General features: G+C 37.7%; 1 protein-coding gene across 1 annotated transcript in view; it reads left to right on the top strand.

The window, feature by feature from the left end:
• The window catches only part of LOC149226719 (Ribosomal L18p/L5e family protein), a 65781-nt gene extending 52605 nt beyond the window's left edge, over positions 1–13176 (top strand). Inside the window, exons 2-3 of the mRNA XM_089377574.1 lie at positions 11936–12685; positions 12719–13176. Of these exons, the coding sequence (XP_089233700.1) occupies positions 11936–12673 (738 nt within the window). The 3' untranslated portion in view covers positions 12674–12685; positions 12719–13176. The remainder of the gene's footprint in view (positions 1–11935; positions 12686–12718) is intronic.
• The last annotated feature ends 10563 nt before the right edge of the window (positions 13177–23739 follow it).

Below are 23739 nucleotides of genomic sequence, written 5' to 3'. Positions count from 1 at the left end.
AAGTGGGTCTAGGATTTCAACCATTCTGATTGAGTTGCCATGCCTCATGCGACTACAACAACATAATCCACACATGTACTGTCCGAGGTTGATAAAGCAACCAAATTATTGAATGCATCCAACACATCCACCAGCAGGTTCACGACATCTTGGAGAAGTCCAATGCCAAGTATAAACAATAACATGATCAACATCGGGTGCCACACAAGTTTCAGGTGGGTGAAAAGTTTGGTTGCATTTGTAGAAAGAACGCCTTACCAGAGCCCATCAGAAGTCCTTATACCACTCTGATAGGGGCCTTACACCATTACCAAGGCTGTGGAGACAATGATTTTGAGCTCAGTGTTTCCCCATTCCTTGGCCTGCACCCTGTGTTCAATGTGAACCGCCTTCGACCATACTTTCCCCATTATTGGACACATCAAACATTGCAGAATAACTCACACCAACAGAGTTAAACCCAGACTTGCATGGAACATGCCACAACTGATCGGATCATGGTCAGACACAAATCAAGAACACTTGCCACAGAAGTTCCAACTGTATCAGGTTTTCAAAGCTGGCCAACTCTTGCACCAAGGCAAGTAGCTCACCAGGGACCAAGTTCAGCAAAAGTTTCCCCATCTCATGGAGGCACCCAATGCAATGGGGACCATTACTTCCTAATGGGGAGGACTGATCCAGGTGGATATTGGTGGCCACCCGCCTATTCCACTTGGACCCCCACCATTGTTTTTTATTTTTTATTTTTTTTCGTTTTCTTTGTTGTTCTGTTTTTTTCACTTTCCTCTTAATTATAGCACAGTTTACTATTTTTGGCAATTTTTTGGCTCCTGAACTTCTGGAGCCGTTTTGAGCAATGTTGCATAATTGTACTCGTATAAGACTCGTCACGGAATTGACTTGTTGATTCGTATAAGACTGGGGACAACGACCCTTATAAGTCTCATATAAGACTCGTCAAAATACAAAAAAAACTTAAAATATGGTACATTTTAAGCACAAAAAAGAAACTAATGACAATTCCAATTGTTATAAGTTACAAAAACCACAATATATGCAATAATTCATAACATCATCTCATATCTATAAAAGTACAACATAACATATTCGATTTTTGTAAGTAAAACATTTAGATACTGAATAAGAAAATGACTCATGATTCCATAATTAAAATAAAAAAATGTCAGCAAGTTCAAAATTCAAATACATATGTCATAAATGATAAATGATTGTCTCATAACAATCTTGAGTCTCATCACTCATGGATGACCACGCCTACAATAAGCCCTCGTGGGGCTAGTGGTAACATCAGAACGCTGAAGCAACTGTGAGGCAAGTGTATTTGGAATCTCCATTTGAGATGGCAAACTAGAGAAATCCTCAGTCTCTTCATCAAGCCAACTCAAATCAGGGGCCTCCTCCTCCACAACCCAATCAAACTCTAAATCAATAGTATCCAATAAAATTGGATCTGTATCCTTTGGTTGCACTTGTTTTGTGAGCATTCAAAGGTTGTAGTAGATGAAAACCAACTTCTCCAACCTCATGCTCCAACATGTTTCTCTTTTTGCTGTGGATGTGCTCAAACCAATGTTGCACTAATCGGGAAATAATCGCGATTATATCGTTTAATCGCGATTATTTCAACTAAACGATAAAATCGCGCGATAGTAATTGGATCAAAAATTTTTTGCCCGATTTTTTGGGAAATCCAATTGTGGGAAAATATATATCTATATTATATATATATATATGATAATATATATATATATTTGAGGAGGAGGTTGACTTACCCAAGCTACCCCTGTCACAAGTAGAGGACGTGGTCTACCTCCTGTATTTCTTTTACTTCTTCAGCTTTAGAGCACAACAGACTCCATAGTTTACTGCGGTCTGCCAACACTCCATGGTGACTCAGAACTCTGATGGCGAATTCTTGTAATTGTGGTGGCTCACCACAATCTATCCACCAATGAGCTGTAAAAAAATAACAACAAAGATTATCAGTTTGCAATGTCAAACATATAAAAGAGAGCTAGCAAAATTACAAGCTAAGTTCTAACAATTTGCACTTACAAGGCATTTTCTTGTCCTTGAAACATTGGCTTGAGCTGAATCCAAACATGCCAAATGCTTCCTTGTACATATCTCGTTGTATGTTGATTTTGTCCTGAATATCTTGATTCAGGAACATCTTCTCAATGCATATCATGACACCTCTCATCACCTCGGGATCTCTTTGAATGCTAGATCCCTCATTATAGAATAAGCTTGGATTGAGATATGCTCCTGCTGCATGCAATGGTGAATGTAGTCGCCTGTCCCACCTGGAATCAATAATCTGCCATACAGGGAGATATTTAGATTCATTTCTTGTATATAAAGTCTTGATGGCCTCTTTGGCCCTATCCATGCCCTCATAAATATATCCCATTGCAGGTTTCTCTCCATCTGTCAATCTCAAGACTTTCACAAGGGGCTTAGTGAAGCTGACAATCTCAGTGACTTTGTCCCACAAACTATCACCAAAGACAAATGCTTTCACAGACAATGCTTCTAGTTTTGTGCTATCTTTCCAAAATACCCATTGCTGGCTACAAAACATTCTTCTCAAAGCTTGGTACTCATACAAAAGGATTTGGAGGGAAAGAAAGTTTGTAGCAAACTGTGTGACAGTCGGGTGACTAAGCTCATCCTGTGTGAATTCCCTCATAAGGTTCAACACTTAAGCATGATTATAAATATACTTGGTAATTTGTTTGCATTCTTGCACAACATCTTGTACCCACTCCAACTTCCCAATGTCCTCTAGCATCAAGTCTATGCAATGGGCAGCGCATGGAGTCCAAAAAATGGTGGGATATTTGGCACAAAGCAACCTTCCAGCTGCCACATAATTTGTTGCATTGTCCGTGATTACTTGGACAACATTTGCAACCCCAACTTCCTCCACCACATCAGCCAACAATGAAAAAATCAAATGTGCATCTTTTACATTTGCAGATGCATCAATGGATTTTAGGAACATGGTTCCTTTAGGGCAAGCTACAACAAAATTTATTATTGTTCTACCCCTCTGATCTGTCCACCCATCAGACATAATTGTACAACCTGTAAATTTCCATGAGCTTTTAATGCTTTCCAATTGTTCCTTGACACACTCAAGCTCCTCATCTAGCTCTTTCCCCCTAAGTGCATTATAAGATGGGGCTTTGTATCTAGGGCCAACACTTGCAATGGCATCCACCATGGGCTGATAAAAATAAGACTTTGCATAGTTGAATGAAAAACTGTTATGGTACCAAAACCTCCTCACTGCCATATCTGCCTCCTTCCTCTTCTTTTCATTAAAACTCTCCAAGGTTGGTTGAGATCCTGGAGTTGTACGAGGACTGAAGAAAGAAGAAGTTATACTCCTGTTTGCCACAACACTTGAATAGGAGTTACCAATACTTGGACTTTGAAACTTTGTTTCATTCTGAGATGAAGATCTACTTATCCCAACAATCTCATCCTTACTTTTTGCCCTCTTAGAACTTTCTTTTTTTATGGATTCCAAAGCAACTGCCATTTCAGTAGTGACTTGCCAACATCCCACACCATTCCTAGGAATTCTGGCTAGGTGGTATTTCAGCCTGTTTATGCCTGCATGCATTGTGACATTGCAATAATTGCACTTGATATGGTGGTCATTACCGGCAATGATTCGTTGACCATGTGCCCATGCCGGATCACGACACTGTCTAGAGCCCTTTGGTGGCATGGTGACAAAATCTGGAACAAAAAAAATATTTTTTGTTTGGTTTAAAATTTTTTTTGGTCCTGTGGCTGAGTTTCTCAGCCACACAGGGCCGCTGGGGTAATACTGCTCAATGGAGTCATTTCATATATTGACATAGGACACCTATTTGGCCTATTTCATTAGGTAGTTGTGTTAACTATTTGGCCTAACCACTAGATGCTAATGATACCTTGTCAATTTATAATGGTTGCTGAATTTTAATGAGACCTTTATTACATATCTAAATAACCTTATTAAACTTGGACTCATAATGTTGGAGTGTTAATATCCCAGCAATTCTTTATTGCAAAATGTTCACCTCCAATGACAAGATGCCAATATTGTAGGGATGTTTTATCCTTTCTCCAATAGTTCAATTCAAAAAGGGGACCATTAGACTTTGCACTGTGTTGTCCAAACATTTTTTTAGCATGTATGACAGGTGAACATGACCTGCGCAAGCTGAGGATACCTGCAGTGAGGAGGATCAAGTTGTAAAGAATGATTACTTGTCATAATGGCAACTTACCTGCCAAATCGTTGCCTGCCATTCCAAATCCACTAAAGAAGATAATAGAGATGTTGTTGATCATAAAGGGAATCGACCTGATTTTATGATTGATTAGTACCTCCTCTGATGGGTTCTTGCTTTGAGGATGTGGCTCTTTGTCTGAAGCCCCACTAAGGTGGTGAGTTTGTTTTCCTCAGCGGATAAGATAGCCAGAACCCTGAATTGAATCCCATGTCCTGGCTTGCAGCCTCCACATGCCTCTCCAAAATCTTAAGGATCAAATGAGAGAATGGTATCCTTTGCCTTCTGCACCAAGGAACCCTGATGACATTCAATCTGTCCAACCCTCCCATGCTTGTACTCCTGCATTAATGTGGAAGGTGAAGGAGCTTTCAGGGGGTCATCCACATTCAACACCACCCTTTCCTTCCATACTCTTGTTGCATTTTGTCATGGGAGGGAGAATTCAACTGTCTCCACCGGCACTTATATCTCCTTAACACTCCCTCTTTCAGGTTTACACCATTGGCCATGTGATCCGCTTCTTTGTTGATTTTTCGTCTGACCTGTAGAACGATAAATCTTTCAATGGATTCAAGCAGCATCTGTGTACCCTCTCACAGAGCTGAATGATTTGAGTGCTAGGGATTTTGGACTGGCCTCAAAGAGTGTAGGCAATTGTTAGTGGATCCCTGTTGCAGCGAACTTGGTCCAAGTTTATGCTTCTAAGGAAAAGAAGGCACTAGAAGATTGTTGTTGTATTTGCTAAATCATTTGTGGTTTGTCCTATCTGCCAAGAGAATTTACAGATTGTATGGGCAAGACGATCTAAAATCTAATAAGTTGTCCTACTCCAACATGGTCTGGACTCTGGTTTTCCTTTTGATGCTTTATCAAAAAATAGAATGTATTTTTTCTAGTCTTTGATCCAACTTTGCATATTTCCTGCAAGGGGTTCTATCTGGCTAGAAATTTTGGTGTATGCAGAACTTCCAGTGGAGCTAGCTCCATAACTATAGGCTTTTAAGCTAATGAATTTCATTATGTTCCATGCCTTGAACTTGTCATAGCCCTTGAAATTACATTTTAGGGTTTCTCTTATGAAAGTTATGGCTTTAATGTCAGTTTTGGAGGGTTGGATTCCTTTCCCTTGAAGATTAGGTTGTTCCTGGCCAACCAGAACTCCCAAATATGAAACTAGGCAACAAAATCCAGATTATGGAAATAATGGGCTTTTCTTTGATGAAACCAGGTACAAGGAATGCCAAGTCCTGAATAAAGAGTATCGGTCCATGACCATGAATGACTTAGGTTTGTTGGCCTCTGTGAGAACATTTGCCCTTACATACTTTGTTACTTTGCAATTGAGATGTTTCCTCCTCTGCTTTACAAAGAATGCATTTTGAGGGTCCATGGATCTCTTTTTTTCTCTAGATTCTCAGTTCCGAAGTGATTCTGGTGGGCCAGGAGCCAAAATAAGGCATTCACCTTTGGCAAAGAACACTTTACTGAAATGCATTTCCAGAATTTGTCCCAAAGAAGGTTTCATTTCGCTTACTGTAGAGGAGAGCCTATTGTCACTACACCGAATAACACCTTGTACATGCACTAATTGGCACTAATCCCTTGATTGCTGACAGAAACAGCTGGTATTTTTGTATCAAGTTAGGAGGCACATTTAGTTCCCTGCCTGTTGTCTAGCTTAACCACATGAGTGAATCATTTTCCCATACTGAAGTATCTAATATGCAGATTACCTGCTGGATCTTCAACCACCTTTGCAAATCATGAATTTTTATGTTTTCTGCAAGGTTGGATTGGCAAGAATTCTATCCTCCCACATGAGGAAACTTTTTACATCCCCTAGAGTCCAGGAGATTCTTTTTTGAATGACGTTAAAGAAATTTGTGATTTTATTCTAAACATATTTACTGGATTTGTGCCCCTAGGGTAGCGATCCAGTTTTTGATGTAGATCAGGAACGTGGAATCACCAAGATCCCACAATTTTTGTTGTTGGAAACCATTTCTTGTCACCTGATTTGTTCCCGGCAATGTGACAACCATTTTTGCAGCAAGAAACAAATTATGAATTTCAAGATTCTTTCCTGCAAAAGGAAACAATTTCTGAATTAAGTAAAAACAATTAAAAAGCAAAAATAGGCTTTTCCCTTTTTGGAGGGGAAAAGGACACTGGCCCAGATGGCCTTCCCATAATCAATGGGTGCTTGGGGAAATCTGACTCCCCTATTTTTTCAATTTTCATTTCGTAACTCTCTACAGGAGTATTTGACGAACAATTTTGGAGAACATATTTGGAGAGTAAGTAGGTTTCTATACAAACCATCAACTGTAATTTATACCTTAATGTTCCTTCAAGGTTTTTGGAATGAAATATATGTGTTTGACCTATTTCCTTCTCTATATTTTGCTAATTTCATGGACAAGATCCCTATTCAACAGTTTTGATCCCTGCTTTATGCACTGATAGATGTTTTTCAATATTTTAATTTTTGTATGATAGCTCATGTTTAATAAGATCTCTGCAAAAACTGTCTGCTCATCATTTGTTAAAGCAGTTATTTGAGAACTTGGAAGAATCTTCGGGACTAATGTATTGTTGGCATTTTAGTTTTGGCTAGGCATTTTTTGCCATTGCAATCATTAGTTACAATAAGCATTCCTTGTTTTTTTTAACTTGCACTTGAGGCTTTTTCCTATTCTCCCACGAATTTTGGCTAAGTTCTTGGAAGGCTCAACTTGAGTTACTACTTTTCTATACTAAACAAGTAGTCTTAAATGTAGTGTCAATTACTGGCATTATTCGTTTGTTTGTATTTAGCTCTTGCCTTGCTGAATTTGTATTCCTTCGATTATGGTAAACCTCTGCGTTGTCTTGTTAGAACTCTAGAAGTGATCTTGTTTTTATTCACCTACCATGTGAAATGAAGCCATACGGTTATTATGTTGCAAATTTTGGGTGTTTCCTCTTTAGCCATATTGAAATTTTTGTGATCGTCTGTTTTCATTATATACATTCTTTGGTTCGTATCTATGTTTGTAGATAAAAAATTGAAGCATAAGTTACAAGACTGGATAGGGAGGGCTCATTTTCAAGAGGTTAGTGTCAATTGGTTCAACTTTAAAATATTTGTGCTTCATAGTTCATTTCTTTGTACATTGCAAAGAGATGGGTCACACTTTTCAATTTTGTTTTAATTACTGACAAGATTCATTGAACAACAAGCAGCAACTGAAACATTGTCAGCATTTTTGCCATGCTTCCATGAGTCTTGACTCTTCATAATTAGCTTTATTGCTACCATGCTAAGCGTTAGAAAGAACTCCGCAAATAAAAAGTCAATTACTTGGTTATATTATGCCAAAAGACTGTTCCTTATCATGGCTTATTGGTTGCCAAGCATTTTCTTCATGTTCCCAAATCCCAACATCATGGATTTTTAGTTAGAGAGTATCATTCAATCTTGATGTTGAGGACAAAGTTATCAGAATCAGACTTGGTGAGGCCTTCTACATGAACTGAAACTTGACCTTAGACTTGGAGTTGACTTGAGACTCCACCTTTAATTGGGAGTTGACTTAACAATATATAAAATTTCCAATATAAGAAAAAAATATATTCATGCACATCAATGTAAATATAAACATTTAGAGCTTACTAAGGGTGAGAAAGATGGATGAAGAGTGAAAATGGAGGTTTTGGATTTTGTAGAGTTTAGATTCAGTGGAAGAGCAGGTAGATTACTCCAGTAATCCATTAGAAGGGATCCCGATTTTCACAAATGAAGGTCAGATAAGTAGTAAGGAAGGTGGAGAGCATATGGAGAGGATCAATGTGGTGGTCAACAGGGTTTGTAATTTTAACTTAGGGCACACATCTCCTACTTTGGAAGGCATTGGTAGATGGGTGGTATGAGGTGGACATGACAAATTTGTCACTAGGTCAGGACTTGTCTTAAAGGTGCAGCTTGGAATAAGGTTGATAAGATGGTGTGTCCTTTCAGTACTAACAAGTCAACAAGCCTTTCCTTGCTTAGGTACTTGAAGGTTGTTTTCAAGGCATGTATTAGAAGGAAGGTCTCTAGTTCCATAGAGCTCTTGCATCAAAACTTTGTAGACTTGTTAGAGGTTATGTAGTTAGCGCACAAGAACTAGAGGTAATGCAAAGGAGATGTTATGTAAGGAGGATTTCCCGCCATTTGTGGAGGTTGGGTGGGCCACAATTAGCACAAGGAAAGAGGGGAAGAAAGTATATCAAATTGCTAAGCTCAAAGGTAGAGTTAGTATTGGGCTAGGATATCACTATGGTTCAGGTGGTTGGGATGACAGGTAAAACTTTATAGGGAAATTCTATGGGAGGTTTACAATAGAGAAGAATCTTGCATTATGAAGAGAAAGGACTTGGAGTGAGATTTTAGGTTATGTTCCAGGTTTTCATACCCTGGTAAGAGGATGGTTGGATTTCCATTTCTAGGAGGATGCTATTAAGTTTTAGAAGCAATGTGGTTTTGGGGCTTGGCTTTATTAACTTTGAAAAAATCGACTCCCCATTTTGACCCTAGAGTAGGGATCACCAAGGTCTTTGTTTGGGTTATATTGCCGGGTCTAGTGTTGGAGCTATGGTTGGAGGGTGTTTTGAAGGCCATTGGGATAGTGTTGGGTCCTTCTTGGAGGTGGATGAACACTACAAAACATTGAATTTATGTACAAGGCATTTAGTGGAGTTGGAGGTAAAAGATGGATTGCGTGAGGATATAGAAATGATGGTTGGGAGTTAAGATTATCTTCAACTGTTGGACCTATGTCGACTTTTTTTTTCGGTGTTCTAGATGTCATGTATATGGACATTTAGTTAATGCCTACTCTTTGAAGTTTCATGGGAAAGAATGGTGGAAAAGGGATTTGTAGGGGAGTTGTTGGAGGTGTCAAAGGAAGCATCATCACTTCATCTCTACATGGGGATGCTAAGAGGATAAATGGACAAGTAACGTAGGATCAGGAGGGTATAATGTTGTTTAGGCCATGGGTGAGGGATTGTAGGAGTGGACTATGCTAAAGTGGTCTTGGAAAAGGAAATTGATTCTTTGTTGGAAGCTATGTCAATTGAGAAGCTAAGAGGATAAATGGACAAGTAACCTAGGATTAGGAGGGTATATTGTTGTTTAGGCCATGGGTGAAGGATTGCAAGAGTGGACTATGTTGTTTAGTCAATGCCTACTCTTTGAAGTTTCATGGGAAAGAATGGTCGAAGAAGGATTTGTAGGGGAGGTGTTGGAGGTGTCAAAGGAAGCATCATCACTTAATCTCTAAATGGGGATGCTAAGAGGACAAATGGACAAGTAACCTGGGATCAAGAGGGTATAATGTTGTTTAGGCCACGGGTGAAAGATTATAGGAGTGGACTATACTAAAGTGGTCTTGGAAAAGGAAATTGATTCTTTGTTGGAAGCTATGTTGGTTGAGAAGCTAAGAGGATAAATCGACAAGTAATCTAGAATTAGGAGGGTATAATGTTGTTTAGGCCATGGGTGAAGGATTGCAAGAGTGGACTATGCTAAAGTGGTCTTGGAAAAGGAAATTGATTCTTTGTTGGAAGCTATGTCAATTGAGAAGCCTAATGTGAAGATTGGTGAGTCCTCGAACATGGAGAATTCTTCCATGTAGGCTACTAATCAATAGGATAAGTTAATTACACCCCCCTCCCCCCCAAAATTAATGATTTAGAAAGAGACCTAGTTATCATCGTTTCTGATAAGTGGCCAGGGCTTGGTTTGCGTAAGGAAAGCCCTATTAGGAATGACTTGTTCAACAAGGTGGGGGAAGGTTATTCTATATCTGTTTTAGGGTGGTTAGGTAAAGAGTCTTAGACCTCATTCTTGAAAAATCCCAGACCCTAAGCTTTGGTAAGAGTCTAAAGGAGTGTTGGGATATTCTGCTACCATGTAAGCTGGTGAGGGTAGCACTGTTTTGAACCTTGTAGATACCCTTCTCAATCTAGGAAGGGTTCAAAGTTTATGGAAAAAATTGGTGTTGAAGGGGGGATAGATAAGGATGTGGGCAAGGGAGGTTCCCTTCTGGGAAGGGGCGGGAAATCACACATTTACTTGGCTTAGAATAAAGCCCTTAGAGAGGTCAAGGAGGGGAAGCAACAAACCATTGAAGGGACACTTAGATTAGGGCTAGCATCGGAATTTATTTGCTTTTGTTGATTCTATCCTTCAATATAAGGGATATAGGCAAGCTCTCAAAAAAGCTTGCCTCAGGTCAGTCAAGGGAGATCCATAAACTTGATATTATAATGCTTCAAGAGATAATGCATCTGAAACATCATTGGAAATGGCTGAAATGCCTGGAAACACCACTTGCTGTACCATATGGTGTTTCCAGAGTTGGAAACATCATATGGTATGATTGGCAGCATTTCCAAGGTGTTTTGTATCCGTTTCAGCGTTCCCAGTGTTTTGGGTACTGGGACATGGCCAGGATAGGCATTTCCTGCAACTTGGTATTAAATATTTTGAGAGCAATAAATGCTATTAGCACTAAATAGCACGTTGTTTCTTGCATGATCTAGTTGTTGTTGTATAAGCATCTTACTGTCAATTATATATATTGCATCACTGTTAATGCACAAGAATATTCATACATTATTCAGCATCATTCATGATTATGCGAAGCATCTGTATTGATTTCTATTTATATTGTCAAATTGTTATAAGCTTCTTGAAAGGTAAGAAGTTTCCAACATGTTTTTTTTTTTTCTTACCTTCCAAGTTTCTTCCCTGTGAGAATATCAGCTAGGATCAGTTGCTTGCAGCAAAAATGATGTGAATATTATGAAGCCAATCGGATGTTTCTGTCCTAAAAGCTGAAGTTCAGAGTTTAAATCAATTTGAACTAATCACTACAAATTTTGTCCATTAACAATTACAATTGTCACCAAATTATATGATTTATGTTTTATACTATTTTAAATCTGTAATTGCTATACTGTTGGTAGTCTGTCAAAGGCACAACAATGAATACTTGAGAGGGCTATTTTTGCGGATGATTCCTTCCAGTTAATCTTGATAAAATATCAACTATGTAATTGTTTCCTTTGTTTTTGCTTCCTCGTCAATTTTTGGTACTCTTTATGTAAGATCTGATTCTTATATTCGATTTCTATTTCTCCACTCTGTTCTTGTTTGTCATTCAACTACGTCATGTTTATTGTGTGTCGAAATGCTTTATATATTTATATCTCAGATGATTATCCATAGTAAAAAACGAGTCCTGTAGTGTAGAAGAAATATTGACCAGTCAGGCCTAGAAGTTCTATACAAAAAAGCCTTTTTGTTGCCTGTCATGCATAGCCTGATAATTATTATACTAATTTAATCTTAAATAAACCAGCCAAATATGTTCAGGCATCTGAATGTACATATGCCCAATGTTTGAACAACATCCTTCAGAGCTGGCTATCTATTCAACTGCAGAATTCAGGAGGGAACTGCACACCGATATGGGAAGTCAATTATAATATTATTCAGAATTAACTTGCTATACTTATTTGTCAAAGACCTCTTCATCAAATGTTCCTTTCAAATAGGGCCTGACTCTTTTTTAAAATCTCCCCAGGATATGCGTTTTCGTGGAGACTTGTTGTACAAGTTGGATATTGATTCCCGAGAGCCTGAGGAATGCAATTTCGACTCTCGTGGAAGGAAACCAAAAGGTCAAAGCACCAGGCACCAAATGAAAACCAAATCTGTCCAAGATAATGAGAAGTTTGCAGAATCAAATTTTCACTTGAGAAGGAATAAAAACAAACATATGGCATGCAAGCAGGAACCAGGCAATGAGAATTATGACAATGTGGACAAGGAGTCCAAGTCTGTTCCAGCGGACTTCTGGTTGCGTGAGGAAGAGGCCCTAGAAAGAAAGAAGAAATTGATGTCCTTCAAAGAAATGACAGATGCATACATGCATCCTTTTTGCCTAGACATTTTCATTTCAAAAAGTTCCGTCTGTGCCTGCATTGTTCACAGAGTTACCTGTAATGTTGTGGCAGTGGCACAGTCAATTTCTAAGGACATGAAAAGTAATCTGATATCTAAAAAGGATTTAACTGCATGTGCAGCAGTGGGTCGCATCCTTGCTCAGCGTGCACTTGCAGATGATATTTATACAGCTGTTTATACACCAAGGAAAGGAGACAAACTCGAAGGGAAACTTATGGTAGTCCTCCAGTCAATCATTGACCACGGTGTAGATATCAAGGTGAGATTAAAGCAAAGAAGGCCAAAGAACTGCGGGTATATGGGGGCTGGTGTAATGGCTGATAATGAGGAAAATGGTCTGAAGGTCCTACAGTGATTACAAAGGAAGGCATAAATACTTTTCACATGATTACAAAGGAAGGCATAAATACTTTTCACATATTTCCTTCCTAATGTGTTGCCAGGTCTTGAAGATGCTTTGGCATATGTTTTTATTTGTTTTTTCTTTTATTCTTGCAAAGAATTTTATCACTGATGAAAGCTGCAACGAGCACAAACAATGACAGAGCAATACATGCAATGATTGATGTAGCTCTTCTCATTAGAAAAGAGTATCGGTATTTGTATTTGTAGAAAATCTCTGCATCCTTGACAAAGCATCTTGGCTGTATGCAGGGTGAAAAATCAGCCATGATGATTTTTGGACCGTTTTTCCTTTATTTTAGGTTCATTATAGAGAAGTGCAGACAATGGAAGGTACTTTTTTTTATTAGTAAATGGACATTGTTTGGACATGTAAAACTTCAACATTTACGATGATGTATTGAAGGGAAAACTAACCTAATTTATTTTTGGAAAATTTTTCATATTTTTGTTTTCTTTGTGTACTTCTTAATTGGAGTGTATTTTCCAATCACGAGTGGGCTTTAGAACTTGCATGAGAGGAGAATATTACGCTTACCATGGTTGGAGAAAGCTGTTGTGGTGAAACCTGTTAAACAAACATTGAGTTAAACCAACAAGTAGTTGGGCTAGGAAGTTGGAAAAATGTTAACCATTTAAGTAAGGATAAATATGATAATGCATGGAGAAATAAACAATGAGTCAACCAACAAGTTAGCCAAGGAACTTGGAAAATGTTATGCAGATGTAACCAATGTTGCGAAAATCACGATCGGGATTAAATCGGCAAGGGGAAAAGATCGAAAAAAATCGTAAAATATAAAAACATTCAATTTTTTTCAATTATTTTAATATCTAAAGCATCTACAACATAAAATAAATACATTGACACATAAATATGATAAAAGAACTAATATATAATGTGTGTAATACCATTTCTAGTGCTACATCACACATAATAGTGAATCATGTCCTGAATAGTAAGTCCTGACTCTTGAGTCCCAACTTAGCCTCAAAATATTAACAAATAATATAATAATGTATCTCATATCATGAGTCATAATGTCATATACAATGAAATGAATCAAATAACTAATACTACTGATTTCCTTTGCCCCTCTTGCGAGAATATGCAATAGCTTTTTCTTTCCCTCTAGATGTAGATATCAGTGGAGTTGGTAGTGGACTCTACTGTGCTCTAGAAGCTGAAGAACTAGGAACTATAGGAGGTATACCACGTCCTCTACTGGTGGCAGGGGTAGCTTGGGTAGGTGGTGTCACCTCTTCTTTTTGTTGCTCCTCCCCCTCTATGCCTTCCACTACCTCCTAATTTAACCAATCATCGACAGACTCCATGAGAGGCCTCTCGGCCTCAACTCTTCATGCATCAGTGATGTCAATTCCATCCAATGAGATGGCCACAATATCAGGTATCCTCTCAATTTGCCTCACCCACAATCGAAGATTGTAGTAGACATAAACCATGTCATTAAGTTATTGGGACTCCAACTTGTACAAAGATCATAAAATAATAATTATAAAAAAATATTATTTAATGAATTCAAAAAATTAATTGGAAATTTGGAATATTTTAAGTTTTAAGTTTAACCTGTTGCGCTTCTTGTTGTGTATTTTTTCAAATACACTCCAATTGCGCTCTCATCCTGAGGAGCTACATGTTTGGCTGAGGATTCGAATGGCAAGCTTTCACAAATGGGGTACTCTGGCACCATAGCGAGTCCACTATGCATTTACAATAAAATTACAAATAAGCTAAACATAAGAAAAAAATGAAATTTGAAAGTTGAAGCAAAGTATGAAGTTATGAACTTGAAGAGACAATGAAATTTGAAACAAACTAAAAAATCCCTGGCATTTTAGTCTTCCTATCAACCACAACCATCTCAAAGCTAAATGTGCCACCTGCCATTCTGTATATCTCTATTTCTTTGGAGATTTCCGCACGTTCTACTGGAGATCGCATCATCCTCTAAACACAGGTTAAGAATCCATCCATGATTTCATCATCATATAAGAACCCACATGGGTAAGAAAATGTGGGGTTCAGGTATATCCCTGCAGCATGAATGGGACGATGGAGTGTGTTGTTCCATCGTTCATCAATCACTTCCCATGGGAGGAGTTGTTTCTGAAACCCCTCATCTCCCTTAGCATCATAGTAGGTCCGAATGGAAAATTCTTTGGCCCTGTCCATGGCCTCATACAAATAGCCCATTGCAGGCTTCTCACCGTCAACTAATTGAAGAACCTTTACCAAATGTTTAGTAACGCTGCACACCTCCTGCACTCCCGCCCAGAAGTTTTCTTGGTATGAAACTAATCTGCATATGGCCTCTCCCTCTGGTTTGTGGCTAAATGTCAAAGCATGTCACTCATTTGAAAGAAACATTCTCTTCACATCCCACATAGAATTCAAAAGGGATTGAAGAGATATGAAACTGGTGGCAAACCGTGTAATGGCAGGGCGCACCAACTCCTTGTTGTTGGTGAATTTTCTCATCAAGCTAAGCACAGATGCATGATTATATATAAATTTTGCAATGTTTTTTTATGAGTCAACAATATCTTTGACAAAGGAAATTTTTCCTATGTCCTTCAATATCAAATCAATACAATGTGCAGCACAAGGTGTCCAAAATAAAGTAGGATGGCTCTCCATAGGCATCTTTCCAGTAGCAACATAATTTGCAGCATTGTCCGTTATGACTTGGACAACATGTTTTGCACCCACCTCCAAAATAAACACATCCAGCGAATCACATAATAATTTTACATATTTGATATGTGAAGATGCATCAACAAATTTCATAAACATTGTCCTCTTAGGACAATTAACCAAAAAGTTTATAAGGGTTCTCCCATTTTAGTCGGTCCAACCATCTGACATCACAGGGCATCTTGTTTGTGCCCATGATGCCCTAAACTCCTCCAATTTTTTGGTGCAGTCAACCTTTTCATCTTGAAGAATGCGGCCTCTAAAGTCATCATAAGAAGAGATTTTGTACCTTGGGCCAACAATTGCAATAACATCAACATCAGATTGGAAAAATGGATTATTCCTTGCAACGCTGAAAGGAATATCACTCCAAAGGAGAAACTTGCCCAACAACTTGTCAGCTTGTTTTTTCTAATTTTTTTTAAGCATCGAAATGATAGATGGTTGTGAACCAGCGATGGTTCTAGAAACAAAAATGGATGAGGTAGCTACAGAGTTGGTTGTAGACATTGATGCTAAAGTAGAACCAGTACCACTTCCATATTCACATCCTAACACACTCTCTACTAGTTGCTTCTTCAGATCTGCTTTGGTCACTTTGTCTTGCTCTAATTCTTCCAATGATCTCATGGTTCTTCAGATGATTTCCGCATTTGTATTGGTGCAAGACCCTACATCATGTCTAGGGATTTGTGCAAGGTGATACTTCAATCTATAAACTCCTCCGACATATGCTGCCCACACAACTTGCAAGACACGTCTATTCTATCAAACCCTCCATTGTGTTCACCAAATTCCCACAGAGGATCCAATTTCCTTGGCATGTTTGTAATTTGGTTGAACTCTTGAGTTTTAATGTAAGATGAAGTTTGAAGTTGAACTTATGGCACAATAAAAATTGTAAGTTAAAAAAATAAAATAAAAATTACATACATGACACAACACATTAAATTTTTGACCAAAAAAAACTTCAACTCAATCCAATAATAATAGAAAAAATGCATATTCAAACCCAATAAAAAAATGATGCAAAAAAATAGAGCACAAGAAAAAGTTAAACTAACAAATCTAACAATCAAGTTTTTGCATTTTTGACCAAAATGAAACCTCTCCACTCTATGCAACAAAAATAAATAAAAAAACACCATCAAATCTACTCAAAAATCATTGATAATCAATGGGTTATAGAAACCCAAGCAAAAACAAGAAAAAAACCAAAACAAAATGGCCAAATTTGGTGCCCATACTTGGAAACCACGGTTTGTCAAAAAAATTTGTTCCAAACACGAAGTTTTCTTGCTTGGGATGCTAAAATCTTTCGTTTTTCTCCTCCTCTGCCCTAGTAGACGCCTTCCTCTTCTCCTCAGCGCTCAAACAAGTCCCTTGTCTGTTAAAAATGAGAAATAAAACTCATCAATTTGCTTATAAAACGCGTTGTCCCGAGGGTTGCGATTTTTTTCGTTCGAATCGCGATTTTTTGGAGAAAAATGAGATTTTTTCAGCAATTTTTTTTCAAAAAAAAAAAAAAACACTAAACTTTGTAAAATCGGGCGATAATATCGATTGAGTAAAAAAAACGCAATTTTCGCAACACTAGATGTCACTGAATATGATTATGAAAGATTGCATAGTGTATATTTAACTAGTGGTAGTATCAAGTGGTATGAGCACACTGTGAAAACATGAGAGAGAGAGAGAGAAGAATAGAATGGATTTTATTAAATGTCCATGAGACCATGAGAGAGAGAATACAATACAATATAATAGATTTTATTAAATGTTTGCAAAGACCATGTTGGCCCATGGGATGAAGTGTAATATCCTTAACAAAATAAGGAAAGAAGAAAAATACATAGTTAAGATATACAAAAGGTGAGTGGAGAGGTATGGTTTAATTCCCATCATATGACTACACATATGTGTGGTGCCTCCAGGGTTTGTTGATTGCAAGATCTTAGTCCTAGAGAACATCATCCTTGTTGCTCTTTTTTCCATTTGATTGCCTCAGAAAACTGTTCCATGCAGATTTCTCCAGACCTGAACCCTTGAATGAAAACTCTGGTGCATTGGCACCACAATTCTGTTTCCCAATTTCCAATAATTGTTTTGAATTATTTGTTTATTTATTTATAGTGACAGGTGTCATTCCACTTTAATCTAGTTGAGTACGTGACGCAGTGTCACCTCACTACTGTGTCCATTTATGTAGTTCAAGTGGTAAAAGACGGAAGTTTTAGAAGTTTTTGTTTTATTGAATCTTGATGCGTTGAATTTCTGATAAGCTATTAAGTCTGCTGAGAGTAGAAAAAACCAATGTTGCGAACATCTCGATTTAATCGAGAAATCACGATTTTTTAAATGCATTGATATTATTGCCTGATTTTTATGGCATGCATCAACCCTAAAAAATCACCAGTGCACGCACAACTAACTTATAATGTTTTTTGTTTGGTTTTATTTGTGTCATTTTGCAAATAGAGGTCAAGTTAGAGAGCAAAAGAGGAGGAGAACGAATCCACTAAGCTGAGAGAGGAGAAAACCGACGATATTTAGGATCCCACTCAAAGAAAATTAGATTGTGGACCGACTTTCCTCAACAGGCCGCGGATTTGCAGGTATGGGCATCAAATTCGGCCATGTTTTTTTTGTTTTCTCTTTGTTTTTCCTTGGGTTTCAGTCACCCATTTATTTTCCATGATTTTGCTAGGGTAGGGAGTGTTTTTTTGCCATTATTTTTTCATTGAGTGGAGAGGGTTTTTTATTGTCAAAATGCTGATTTTTAATTTTATTTTTTTTAATTCTTCTTGTGCCCTAGGTTCAATCTTACATTAAAGAATTCAATAAACATGCCAAGACATTTGGACCCTATGTGGGAATATGGTGAACCCAATGGGGTTTCGATAGAGCAAATTTGAGTTGCAAGTTGTGTGGGAAGCATATGACAGGGGGAGTATTCCGATTGAAATACCACCTTGGACAAATTCCAAGACATGAAGTAGGACTTTGCCCAAACGCATCTCCAGAAATCATCTGTATTGCCCTCAAATCATTAGATGATAAAGAGTCAGCTAAACTTAACAAGGAAGTTATGAAGACTCAAATGGAAAGGGTTGGAGTGATGGTAGGTGACCGTTGCAATGGTTCTTCTTCTACATCAGCTTCTACAATCAACCCCATAGCTGCCTCATCATTTTTTGTTTCTAAAACCACATCTGGTGCACAACTGTCTATCAGGCCAACTCTTAAAAAACAAAGGAGAAGACGCTGACAAGATGGTGGGTAGGTGTTTTCTATGGAGTGACATTCCCTTTAACATTGCTAGGGACAATCCATTTTATTAGCTGTGATTTGTTGGACATGTTCATTCAGGAGGTAGGTCCACAACATGTTGTCTAAGTCATAATGGACAATGCTGCAAATTATCTTGTTGCTGGCAGGATGCTTATGGAGAGGCATCCTAACTTGTTTTGAACACCCTGTGCTACACAATGTATTGACTTGATGTTAGAGGACATAGGAAAAATTCCTTATGTCAGGGATCTTGTTGAATCATCAAAAAGCATAACAAAATTTATATATATCATGCATCTGTGTTTCATTTGATAAGAAGATTCACCAATAACAAGAAGTTGGTCTGCGCTGCTATTACATGGTTTGCCACTTGCTTCATATCTCTTCAATCTCTCATCAATTCTGTATGGGCTATAAAGAGAATCTTTCTTTCAAAGGAATGATGTGCTTTACCATTTAGCTACAAACCATAGGGAGAGGCCATATGCAAGCTAGTTTCATACCAAGAAAGATTTTGGGCAGGAGTGCAGGAGCTGTGTACTATTACTGAACCTTTGGTAAAGGTTCTTTGATTAGTTGATGGAGACAAGCCCCCAATGGATTAATTGTATGAGGCCATGGATAGAACCGAAGAATCTAGTCGTAGCTATTATGAAGATAAGGGGGAAGAGGGGTTTGAAAAACAACAACTGATATGGAGAGTGATTGATGAGCGATTAAACAACATACTCCATCGTCCCATTCATGTTGCAGGGATCTACCTGAACCTTGCATTTTCTTACTCCTCTGGTTTCATATTCGATGCTAAGATAATGGATGGATGCTTTACTTGTGTTTAGAAGATGGTGTCATCTCCAACAAAATGTGCAGAAATTTCTAAATAAATGGAGATATATAAGATGGCAAGTGGCACATTTAGCTTTGACATGGTTATCCAGGATAGGAAGACCAAAATTCTAGGTAAGTTTTAGTTTGTTTCAAATTTCATTGTCTCTTCATACTTTGCCTCAACTTTCAAATTTTATTTTTTTTCTTATGTTTCTCTTATTTGTTGTATATGCGTGGTGGAGAATCTTTGGTGGCAAAGTACCCAATCTCCAAAAACTTTCCATTCGAGTGCTCATCCAAACATGTAGCTCCTTTGTTTGCGAGCGCAATTGGACTGTATTTGAAAAAATACACACCAAGAAGCACAACAAGTGAAAAAATTTCAAATTAATTTTTTGAATTCATTAAAAATTATAATTTGTTATTTTTATAATTATTAATTTATAATTTTCGACTCTCAAACTAGAGTCCCAACGCCTTAATGACACGGTCTACATCTACTACAATCTCTAATTGTGGGTGAGGTAACTTCAAAATACACCTGACGTGGAGGTCATCTCATTGGATGGGATTGACACCATTGCTGCTTGGAGGGTTGAGGCCAAGAGGCCTATCATGGAATCGACCCCTATTTCTTTAGAGGAGGTAGTGGAGGAGGTAGCAGTTGTAGGGGAGAGAGAGGAGGAGGAGGAGGAGGAGGTGACACCACCTACCATGGTCACTAGTGGAGGACGTAGACTACCTCCTACTTCTAGAGGACATCATAGTCCAATGCCAACCCAAGGGCCTTCTTCATGTAGAGGAAAAGCCATTACATTTTCTTGCAAAAGTGGTAGAGGAAATCATTAAATAGAAGTTAGAACTTAGTGGTTCATTTTATTGTATATGACTCATGATATGAGATACATTATTATATTTTTTGTTGATATTTTGAGGTTGAGTCAGTACTCAAGATTTAGGATATGATTCATTGTTATGTGTGATGTAGCACTAAACATATTACACATTTTATATATTAGTTTTCTTTTCTTATTTATGTGTCAATGCATTTATTTTATGCTGTGGATGCTTAGATACTAAAAAAATTGAATATTTTTATATTTATTTAATTTTTTCGATGTTTTGCCAATTTTTACCGATTTTTTTTTCTTGATTTTTTACGATTTTTTCTTTTCTTGGACCCTTGCTAATTTAATCCGATGTCTATGTTTGCAACATTGGAAAAAACACCCTAAATTCTATTCTCTTTGAGGTCTCAAAGGAATGAATCCACTACCAAACATCCTAAAATGGTGGTTAGTAGGTGACAGTTCGCAGCACACTAGGGGAGTACGTGTCCTTTAGAAGCTAAGTAGTTCTCCGATCCATGATCAGATAGACCATGTAGAGGTGTTTTCATATCACTATTTTTCAACTTCTTTATTGTTATGAATACACTAGTTTTGAGTTGTAACTCTTTTGTCCCATAAATTTTTTGATCTTTGTCAATGTTTGAACAAAATTCTCTCTCCCCCTCTCCCTCTCCTTCTAAGTATATTGAAATTTGTAGTATGGAATTGTAGAGGCTACCCATGTAAGAGGGGTCATAGTTAGGTCATTAGCAGAAGACCAAGGTATCATAATCTTAGTAGAAACTCACATGCATAATTGGTGCAAGATCTTGGAAATCTAAGGTTTCAAATTGTGGTCTTTATGGAACAAGGTATCAGACAATCACAAGGTGCACAAAGGGATCGTATACATTATAAAAATAGAGCTTACACAATGTGGTAAGTTACATAAAGTGGACAAAAATAACCAGTGCACATGGTTGTGTCTACAAGACAATGATCATAGTATCTTCATTCCAACATGTCCCCGAAAGATTATATTTCTAGGAAAGGCAAGGACTAGATAGCGATGACCCATATTACTACCTACATAGTGACATCGATACACTAAGAAAATATAGACATCATTCTAGTAGATGGATTTATCAATTAGAAAGTTATCTAGCACACAAGCTTTGCTAAGAATGAGTACCCATTATTGTTGATTGAGGAAGAGGCTGTAAGAAAGAGAGACTCAACAAATGCCAACAAGGAGATGTCCTAATATTAGGAAAAAAAATCTTCAAATATGCAATGCTTGGCAAAGCTTCTTCCCCACACACAATGGATAGTGTAGTGGACTACATTATTTAAGCCAACACTATCAAAAGGATTAGATACTTCTTGATTAAGTGATGCCATGGGTAGTTGATGTCAAATGATGCCCTATATTACATAAAACATCAATGCCTAGAAGGAACACTACGTCGTGAACAATAAGATTAACAAACAACAAACCAAAACACAACAATTATTGGTAGTGAAAAGACATAAAAATTATGACCAAAAATAGGAATTTATATCCCCAAACTTGACTTGATGGGAGCAATAAGAAACATAGATGGCCATTGTAGGGAGCTTGTGGGAACTATAAACACAACCCATAAACAATGTGAGCATAAGAAATGGTGGAGCGTGCGAAAGCCTTGCACAACTTCTCTATAAACCCTTCGTTTGATGTAGAGTGCAAAGAGGCAAGGACAATGTAATAGAAATACAAAACATTGAAAACCTCTTCCCATATAATAGTTGGGCGAATAAAGCAAATTTAGTTTGTAAAAACTAGATATGGTGAGCTACTCAAAATGGCAAGAAAGAGCCCGAAAGAATTTTTTGAGGAGTTGCATATATGAAAGTAAGATGGAAAAAATTAAATGACCCTAGAGTAGTGGTTGTGACATTCAACAAGACTATTAAAATCCTATCTACAAGGAGGAAACCATCAAAAATGTCCATAGAAAAGCTAATGTTCACAAAGGAGGTTGTGGAAGTTGGAATCAAAAGATTGGATGTAGGGAAAGCAAAGGATATCGACAAAGCATATGAAGTGGTCTAAGGATCCCCTTAGGAAACATATAACATCATTTTTCAATTATATAATTGTAGAAGGATTCCTAAATTCTTGGACAAGTCTCATGTTTCCCATCTTTGACTTAGGGTCGAGGAATTCTTGGGAAACTACAACTTGGTATGACATTTTCTAACTCTTTGGAGGGATAGTGGGTGGAATCTTAGCAAATGTGCAAAGGAAGAGGGAAAATTTGTCAAGGTTCAAGCAAGATGTTAACCAAAACACTATAATGTAGACCACTATGTCGCTTAAAGGCACATGATAGAGAAAACATGGGATAACAAGGATGGGGAGTTATGGTGTTGCTTTGTAAATTTTTAGAAAGTGGTTGATATATTGTCTAGGATTAAAAGCTATGGGAAAGGCTAGGAGAGATGGAGGTTCCAAATGAGTGGAGGCATTGTTTCACAACCTATATGTGTAGGTTAAGGCCAAAGGCAGAGATGAGGAAGGGCTATCATAATGGTTTAGTGATGACATTGACATGAAACATGGGTACCTCTTTTCCCACACTATTTGGACTCTACATTGAAAAACTTGAGGAATGAATAGATCCAAAAGGAGGGTGAGGAGTGTGTATAGTAGGATCATTATAAAAATATCTTTATGCAGGTAGGACCATCTTGGTAACCAAGGTGCTATGCAGCGTTTGAGAACACTTGTAGGTTTTGAAGAGATTTTGTGAAAAGGTGGGGATGAATGTGAATATAGTGAAGACAAAGATGCTCATTTTTCAGTAAAAAAATCCAAAGAAAATCTAGATGACTTTCAGATAGGAACAACTAGAAGTCACCCAAAACTACAAATGTATTAGGGTTGGAATTTAATGAAAGGTTAAGATGGGACAAGTGCACAAGAAAGACATTGTATGGTAATGTATATGACTCTTTTCATTGCAAAATAGATGTAGAACAACTGAAGTATGAGATTAGGATATGCTAGGTTCCTTTTTAAGGGACTCATCATCGTCCTTTCCCTGTATGGTTGTGATGTATTAGGGCCTAACACAATGAAGGCTTGGTGGAATTAAGAGGAAAGGGTGCAAAAGCGCTAAATACCATGTTGCTTGAGGGTGAAAATCAAAACCCCCTACAGAATGTTTCTACCTAAAATGTACCTTTATCCAATATAGATGGAGGCATTTAGAAGGCTAGGTAGATTTTGTACAAGGATGGGGTGGCAATGATGGGTGGCCACTAGGATGCCAATGAAGATGAGCAAGGAAGCATTGCAAAGAAGAAAAA

The sequence above is a fragment of the Pinus tabuliformis genome, chromosome J (genome assembly GCF_031772625.1).
Source record: "Pinus tabuliformis cultivar Carrire ecotype Pingquan chromosome J, CPIR1, whole genome shotgun sequence".
NCBI lineage: Eukaryota > Viridiplantae > Streptophyta > Pinopsida > Pinales > Pinaceae > Pinus > Pinus tabuliformis.
The sequence above is the reverse complement of the archived record's forward strand: the minus strand, read 5'-3'. Positions and strand labels throughout refer to the sequence as shown.